Below are 9,150 nucleotides of genomic sequence, written 5' to 3' on the forward strand. Positions count from 1 at the left end.
TCCGCTTCAAAATGTAATGGACTCTTTCTTGGCTCAGGTCTTATCCTCCCCCTGGTTGTGCGGTTATACGCTGACTAGCTTTTACGTAGCCCTTCTAAGAAAAAAACTGAACAACAAAGAGACTATTGGACAGGGTGAAAACATAACCTCTTTGGTGTAGGTAAAATATGATGCAATTTGTCTCCTGTTAACTTATTTAATCATGAAAACACAGCATTTCTGAGTATTGAACAGCCAAAACACAGATCTCTCAGATTAAACTGCCTTGTGGGTAGAAGACAGTTTCTAGTTTGTTAGACACCAGCTGGTGCAACTTAGACACACCAAGGTCACAGGGTGTTTCGGGTCTATGATCATCATACACCCTCACCATGGCGACCCAGCCGGGGGGGATCCTCCCCTGGCGTGTGTCCTCAGCAGTAGCTCACTGCACCATGGTTCTCTCCTCCGGGTCCACAGCCACGTGGAAGGTTTTACTGCAGCTTCTGGGATGTTTCTGGTAACTCTTCTCTCCTGCAACCCCTCGGATTCCCGACTGTCCGGTGCAGAAGCCCCTGCACAGTGTTGGGAAGGATACTTTCAAAACGTATTCCGTTACAGAATACAGAATACATGCACAAAAATGTAATCTGTAACGTATTCCATTACATTAACTAATCTGAGTAACGTATTCTGAATACTTGGAATACTTCCGGTTTGTATTGCATTTTTTAAGTGTATGATTGGCGTTGTTATAATCAGTGGAGCAGCAGCAGTTTAAACTCTCTCTCCACCGATGCTGCGGGCCCGCTGGATGTCCGGCTCCCATCCACTCCCACCTCTGTGCGGGTCTCACCGGAGGCTGAACCCCCCCCTGCGCCAAGGCTGCCTCGCGCCGTGCAGCGATCGTTTCGGCGTCGGGTCTATTTTTTGCGCTTGACGCGAGCATATCGCTCCAGGAAACACACTGAAAAAGGATTTTAAACGATATTGATGACATATTTTATATGACATAAATGATAAAGCATGCATCCCATAGTTTGTATTCCCCTTCTGTTGTCCTGGAGTTTTAAATAAAGAGAGGGGGGGGGGGGGCGGAGAATACGTAATTTACCCTCGACACCCGACATTGAACGGAGCAAACAGCGGAGAAGTTCTTGAAGATGGATGACATTAAATTGGGACGCTGTTGCAGTTAATGTTGGAGCAACAAGTGACCATATGCTTTTATACTACTGGGTCAACGGGTGATATTATTTTAGCGTCGCTTCAGCGTCCGGTGTGAACCCTGCGTGCCTCGCTGGTCTCCTGCAGAGCCATGACAGCGGAGCTCTGGGAGCGCAGGTCGGTCTTCTCTCACCAGGCGCTGGGAGGGCAGCTTGCGGATCAGCAGCTCCGTAGATTTCTGGTAGCGACGGAACTCTCTCAGAGCCAAGGTCCCGGGGCCTGTAACGGTCCCGAGCGGGTAGCGGTGAGGCTTCTTCACGCCGCCGGGGTCCGGGCGCTCTTACGGCAGCCCTGGTCTCCAGCTGCTTCCTGGGGGCTTTGCCTCCGGTGGATTTACGAGACAGTGATTAAACTCGTGAAACAGAGAAGTACCGTCATGTAATCCACTGATTTCAACAATGTAACTGTATTCTGAATACCATCTATTTAATTTGTAACTGTAACGGAATACAGTTACTCATAATTTGTATTCTAAATACGTAACGCCGTTACATGTATTCCGTTACTCCCCAACACTGCCCCTGCAGTTGAGGCCCTGGGCGTCACCTGATGTCTTTCTCCCAGACTGACAAAGGTGATGTTGTGCCTATGGGTGCTGCCTCCTGGGCTGGATCCCTGTGGAGATGGTGTCAGCTACTGCCTTCAGTACCTCATGCTTCCACCTGTACCTGCCCTCTCACAGCTTTCAGGCAGCAGTTTAGAATATGCTCCAGAGAACCTCTCCCTAGGCACAGTGAGCAAGCTGGTGGATCGGCCGAATCCCAAAAATGCAGGTTGGCAGGACATCATATACTGCTTGGATCAGGAAACTTTAGTCTGGCTGGTTCTGCCTTCCAAAGCTCTGTCCACGTGATCTTAAAGTCAGCTCTACTGTCCCAGTTAATCCAAGCTCCCTCTCTGCGTATGCCAGTTAAATAAACTAACTCCATCATGGTTTAAATATGTTTTTTGGATGACGAATGGTTAACATAAGGTTTCTCACCAGATAAAATATGTTTTTATGTGGTAGAATAAGAACCATTTAAAATATGTCTGGAACAAATCTGTACAGTAGTCTACGCATATGACAGCCACATTTATTCAAGGACGTGTCTGGCAGTTTTTTAATCGTGATGATCAGGACAATAAAGCAACTGCATGTGTTTAAGATAAAATGTATACATTTGGCTCACCTCTCCCACTCTCGGTTTGGGTTGTTCCAAAGTCAAAGTTTGGGATCTTCTGATTACATGAAAACAACAATGCCTTAATTAAAGCAATCAGGCCAAGATTCATTCAGTAGTACAGAATACAGCATGATCAAGGTAACATTGTAAGAGATTCAATCATGATCAATCAAAGTGGAAATAAACATAATCATATTGTGGCCAAATGTTAAAATTTCCCTTACAGACTGAATCACAATTTCCTCTTATCTAACACAATGAGAATACACTGAAAGTTTGTTTAACATTTTATCAATCATCTAACTGTTTGTTTTGCTTGTGCAAACTGATTGAGGCCTCATCCCCTCATGAAATCCTTGAAATTATCGTCTTCAAAGAGCAAAGAGCAGCAGGAGAAATGACAAAACCACCAGAGAGAATTAGTTATGAAGGGACATCACATGCATGCACATATTCCGAAATAGTGATAAAAAAGTCAAACAGACCCTATCCTGATAGAGATCAATAAAACCATTGACTGGTCATGGAGCAACTGGGGGAATTTGACCCTGGATGACATGGTGGTGATTTGTGATGGAGACGCCTTCATATCCTTGCCTCTGTTTATCAAGTACGTAGCTTGAGTGCAGAACTTATTTGAGGAACCTTGAATCATTTCCACGTTTTGTATTTTTTCCTGGAAAAAACGCTGCACTTTTACTCAGGTTCGTTTATCTAACAGCTGAGGTTACTTGTTACTTAACAAAATGAAATCCTAAATACAACAACATATTATAAGCTTTTGAAAAACAATGACATTTTTTGTGAGAACTCTTAGGCTTGTAAACAGCGGGTATTTGAAGCCTCTTATCATGATTCAGATGTCTGCAGAGTTTTCAAAAATATTGAATAAGCATATATTCATATATATTTCATATTTTAAAGCCAGAAAAGTATCTAATATTTCTTATGTCCAGTGCAGCTTTAACTGAAAATGGACTATTTCATATTAAGACATTGCCACTGCTCCTTAAAGGGATCGACTCTGGCTGTGATGAGATATTTCTTGTCCGTGCTGATCAGGAGAAGAGAAATCCTCATGTCGTTGTTCTGTGGAGTGAGGAGGACCCAAAAAACACAAGTGGGCTGCACTTCAGATGAGGCCACTCCCGTTTTCTTAGCCTATAAATACGACGGGAGGTCTGATTATCAGGTTGTCTTCGAAGTCCAAGCGCATTTTTTTTTTTTATAAAACTCGCACTTTCACTTCTGTGCAACTCGACAAAAACTGCGCATCCAATGGAGACCACGGATGATTCAGTGAAGCAGGTAAGGCTCCGTTTGCAAGGTGCGTCATCTCTGTGCATGACCACTGGGAGTTTTCGTTTTATTGATCAGGCAACCGCGTGCAAACTTTACCAACAACTCACTGATCACATGCACAATTCCACAGTGTTGCCAGGTTTGACTGGGTTTTGATTTTTGTACAGAGCAAAACATCTGCTGTGTAGTTGATGAGAAAGGGATAAACTGGCAGAGATGCGTGGCTGTGATGGTGTTTTTTTGCCTTTACACCATATGTATGCTTTGTACTCTGCTTGGAATTAACGCTTTTTGATAACAATCAGACTGTCAGGGTTAAGTAAAATTAATCTGTTATATCTTTTTCTTCTTTTATTCCAGGTGAACCTTTCCAGTGAGGAAATGATGTAAGTAGATTCAAACGCAGTAGATTATGTTTCATATTTGAAAACGTAGAGAATCCTATTTCTCAGTCTTGACCGAACCTAAGAAGAAACCACCGTCTTCAACAAAGATTTAATTGTGACCAGGTCATTTTATCTCCCCCCACATAATCTCAAACACTGCCTCTGTTCAAATGAAAAGGTGTATCATCTGAGCATTGAGCAATACCTTTGCAGAACTAACGCTGAGTGATATTACTATTTTTGAATCAAATTATCTCACTACATGTGTAGAAAACTGGGGCCATTAAGCTGACATTGGCCCCTGTGTGCATGCATTTATCGGTGTATGGCAAGAATTAGCTCTGGATGCTCCAAAGCAGCCCCTTGACCACTGTGCTCTATTTACACACCCAAACACATTGAAGTGAAGTGATGAGTTGTCTGACTCCTCCACTTAACACCCTTCACACAATCTGCTCAGCGACAAAATGCACTGCTTACATCTTCAGATTAACACGAGTCGTACCAGAGAGAATGTTTGTGACATAAGAACAATGAACGAAAGTTTCATACAGGTTCCACGAAAGTGCGAAGTGGGAGTTTTTGACGATACTGTGCCGGCTGATGTTGATGAATAACAAATTTAGTCAGATTTACATGGTTCGTCAATTAGAAGCTTAACACCTATTTCCCATTCATTCAGATCCCCTCAAATGGATCTTGAGGCCGCTCTGAAGGAATGCGGCGCCGCCCTCGACCTCTTTCTGAACAACAGGTTCGCTGATGCACTGGCTGTTTTGAAACCCTGGTAAGTTCTGGCACGTGTAGCACACTCCAGCTGACTTTTGATGTCTACATGCTGCTGATTCTTCAGCCTGCTGGCATTATTCTCATTTCGTTTAGTATAATAAATATCATTGTATCTGTCCCCGTCAGGAAGAGCCAGAGCATGTACCACGCCATGGGCTACAGCAGCATCTTGGTGATGCAGGCAGGCATGACCTTTGACCCAGCTGACATGGATGCCGCCATGTCGTCACTGAGAGAATCCCTGCAGACGTGTCAGGGGTATGGAGAAATGGTTCAACATTGTTAAAATCTTGTATTTTTGTTAGTTCATAATTCTAGACTGGGACAACAGGGGACCTTGCAAATCTGGGAAATATGCAAGATATTAAATGCGGATTGTAATTTCTCCAAGACAATGGAAGCACTGTCCCGCTATGTTTCAATTGGTCTCTAGTTAAACATTTTTTTTTTTTCTTAATTTTGGTAGATTTCGGAAAAAAACGGGATTCGTGGAGACTCTGACCAGCATGTGGTACAGACAACCAGCTGACAGTATGACGGAGGGTGAGTGAACCACTGACTCCAGACTCTTCACCTTGGATATTAAGCATGACAGATTTGCTAATGTTAAATTACAGGAAACTTTCAATGACCGTTGCTTAATGACCTACTTCCACCCAATTGACTGGACCTTATCACATCCAGATCTGAATGCATGACATTAGTAGTTTTGCAAGCACTCAGAGGCCCTTACAAAGCTACATTTAAATTTACTAGGTTTGCATTTTACAAACCTACATGTAAATTTACTAGGTCTGCATTTTATCCGAATCTGCACCAGATTATGTAACCTCATTCGCAGATCCAAATAATTTATTAGAAACGCTTCCATTCAAGTTAATCTCTGCTAATTTCTTCATTTTCAAAATGCTGAATGATTTGTTCTTATCCAACAGAGGAGGTGCATGCGGAGCTGTGCTATGCTGAGGTTCTCCTCCAGAAGGCAGCGCTCACGTTCCTGGATGAGAGTATCATCGGCTTCATCAAGGGCGGAATGAGAATACGTAACAGTTATCAGATTTACAAGTAAGACTCCCGGAGGGGACTTCTGTTGTGAAAAGGTCCTTAACAGACAATTAAATCCCTTAACATATTTAAGTGAATTTCAATGGGTCTTAACATGTAATTTCCTCAAACAGGGATTGCCAGGCCATGGCCCTTGTTGCAAAAGAACTGGAAAAACAGAAGAGTACACACGTTCATTTTCGAGGAGGCGTCAACATGGGCATCGGATCCTTTAACCTGGTGAGAGCTCCAGAAAGTATGCAGTAATTCAGGAATGCAAAACCTAAGTAACTTGTCTGTGGAGTTTTTAGGGACAAATGAATAAACTGTTTTGTATTGTAATGAAAGACTTAACACAGCATGACAATCCATGATAAACAAACCAACCATGTCTTTTTGTTATCAGATGCTGTCTCTGCTTCCAGCCAAAGTCATCAGGCTGATGGAGTATTTGGGCTTCTCAGGAGACAGGGTGGGTCGCCTGAGCCTTACGGAATAAGTGCTTTTATAATGTTTTTATGTTAAATCAAAGATTAATTTGTTAATCCTGTAACAGGAGTTGGGCTTGTCGCAGTTGAGAGAAGGAGCAACCAGCAATAGCCTGCGCTCGATCCTCAGCACCCTGACCCTGCTGATGTTCCATCTCTACATCACAGTCATACTCGGTTTGTGTAGCTTCTTTTATATTTCTTAATATGTATAAAATAAAACAGATTTTGTCATTAGTTTGGAACGATTCATTATAAATTGATTCCCCTCCACTCTTATTGTCCATCAGGTACTGGTGAAGGAGACCTGGTCGAGTCTGAAGCTTTGCTTGAACCCTACACCAAAAAGTTCCCGAATGTGAGCAGCTTGTTTTGCTGATTCTGACGGAAGATGCCACAGACTGTGTTTTTATTGCCCTGCCCAGTGAAATTCGTATCATTTTGAATTCATTTAATGTATTTGGTCCGTAGGGGGCGCTCATTCTCTTCTACACTGCAAGAATTGCATTGCTCAAAGGAAACTTCACCTTTGTGAGTATTTGTAATGTGTTGACTTAAGATGACGCTCCTCTTGTGTAGTTGTAGTAATTCATTGAGTCTGGTTTGCTCTGCAGGCCCAGGAGAAGTTCCTGGCGTGTATCGCAGCACAGCAGGAGTGGCATCAGATTCACCACCTCTGCTACTGGGAGCTGATGTGGGCCTACTCCTTTGAACAGAACTGGAAGGAGGCGTATCGATACGCTGACCTCCTCTGCAAGGAGAGCAAGTGGTCCCAGGTATCTCACCGAACTGTTTTATGCCTCTGAACCAGCAACGGTTCTCAGGGTATTTCTCATGAATGTGTTATCTGATGGAATTTTCTCAGATCTGATACAAATGTCCAACGAGGCAAAAGTGTCTCTCCATCCCCCCCTGGTGGCTAGCTGCTTCTCCATGTTATCTGCTGGGGCATGAGCCACACTAAAAAGTCCACATAAATGTCGAATAAAGATTTCTCAAAGATGTTTTCTGTCCTTTACAGTAGTTATTATCACATAAAACAAATATTTATTAGGTAGGAAATAGAACTGTAATTCTAGTCTCACCTTGCCATAAGGTCAAATTTCTGATGTATCTTGTTTTGCCCTCGTAACAAGTTGCTTGCTTGTTTCTCGTAGGCTACGTATGTGTACCAGAAGGCTGCCATCTTGAGCATGCTCCCAGAGGAAGAAGTGACCGAACTGGGAGAAGACGTGGTGGAATTATTCAGGTGTTTGGGGGACAGGACAAAAATCTATCCACTCTTTTGTTTATCAATGCAATTAATGTGAGACGTGTGGCTCGTAGGAAGGTGGAAGGTCTCAGACTGAGGATCGCTGGGAAATCCATTCCAACAGAGAAGTTTGCAGCAAAGAAGGCCCAGCGATACTCGTCCTCCAGCCCTGTGAAACTGGTCATCCCTGCATTGGTAAGTAAATGCACAGACTCTGCTACTCTCAGTGAATCACCAAAATCATGACACCATTTCAAACAATGGCCGTGTTTTTTTTGTTGTTTTTCACAGGAAATGATGTACGTGTGGAACGGCTTCACAATAGTTGGAAAAAGGCCTGAGAAGACTGAAGGCATCTTGAACACCTTGGAAAAAGCAGAGCAGCAGCTCAGAGATGATCCAAGTGAGAGAGACTGTTAAACTTTAATAGCGTTATACATTTTCTTTTATCTAACTAAAGTGTCACTAACGAGCATTTTGTTTTGTGTAACGTGTAGACCCATCAGAGTATCACGTAGACGACCTGTGTGTCGTCCAGCTGCTGAAGGGCTTGTGTCTCAGACAGTTGGGTCGTCTGGTCCAGGCTGAGAAGTGCTTCAACCAGGTCATCTCCAGGTGAGGTCATTTTAAAGTCGACTTCATAGATTTTATCCAAACATACAACAAACAGAGACTTATAGATGAAGACCTTTTGTGTCTGCAATAGAGTTGAATTGAATGATCAAAATGTAATGTCGTCAGTGACTTGATGCTGATAGCAATTTTAGAATGTGACAGTGGAATCACTGCAATGACATTTTATTATATTTTCATAACGCTGCACTTTCGAACTCTGAGTTGACTTTTCATTTTATTTTATTCCAGTGAAAATGAGATCAAGCATGAGAACTACCTGGTGCCGTACAGCATGTATGAGCTGGGCCTGGTGCACAGGCAGAAAGGCGACATCAAGATGGCCATCACAGTGATCGAAAATGTCAAGTAAGTGTTGGTTCCAGATTTGGGTTGTGTTTCCTGTCCTTCTAAAAATGAAATTTGAGAGTGAAGTATCAGAAATATCGTATTGTTTTGCCTCCAGCGTTAACTTTTCACAGGAGCTTTTTTCTGGCATTAACACTGGAAAATGTCAAGACATTCTCCAGTTTGCTTTTTACACATTGTGAACATGTTTGTTCAAAGAGTTTGTTGGTGTTTTTAAAGTGTTACACAAGGTGCTAATATGTGATCTTCTTTGAAGGCTGAACTACAAAGACTACAACATGGAGTCCAGGCTTCATTTCCGAATTCATGCGGCGCTCAACACAATGAGCTCCTATGCGGCCAAACTCCACCCTTCACGTACTCCAGCATAAAGATCCAAGGAAAGTCTTCACGAAAAGAAGGTGGTGAAGGCGGAGACTCTCGCTCTCAACTTTCTGTGCTTCCCTAAGGTGTGACTGAACTTGACCTTTCGTCCAGATGGGGCCTCAACGCATCCATCACAGAGCAATGTATAAAAAGTACAAAAAAATAAATCT

General features: G+C 42.9%; 1 protein-coding gene across 1 annotated transcript; it reads left to right on the plus strand.

Annotated features, from left to right (window-relative positions):
- The first annotated feature begins 2,959 nt into the window (after window positions 1-2,959).
- On the plus strand, window positions 2,960-8,985 carry LOC133026578 (tetratricopeptide repeat protein 39B-like). Its single transcript, XM_061093464.1, has 17 exons — window positions 2,960-2,973; window positions 4,743-4,847; window positions 4,976-5,107; window positions 5,316-5,392; window positions 5,785-5,914; window positions 6,028-6,133; window positions 6,300-6,365; window positions 6,450-6,558; window positions 6,672-6,739; window positions 6,853-6,912; window positions 6,996-7,157; window positions 7,539-7,630; window positions 7,708-7,828; window positions 7,925-8,036; window positions 8,131-8,248; window positions 8,498-8,614; window positions 8,871-8,985. The coding sequence occupies exons 2-17, from the start codon at window positions 4,753-4,755 to the stop codon at window positions 8,983-8,985; spliced, it is 1,680 nt and encodes a 559-aa protein (XP_060949447.1). The 5' UTR covers window positions 2,960-2,973; window positions 4,743-4,752.
- Window positions 8,986-9,150: the final 165 nt, after the last annotated feature.

The sequence above is a fragment of the Limanda limanda genome, chromosome 2, assembly GCF_963576545.1.
Source record: "Limanda limanda chromosome 2, fLimLim1.1, whole genome shotgun sequence".
In the NCBI taxonomy this organism is placed as follows: Eukaryota; Metazoa; Chordata; class Actinopteri; order Pleuronectiformes; family Pleuronectidae; genus Limanda; species Limanda limanda.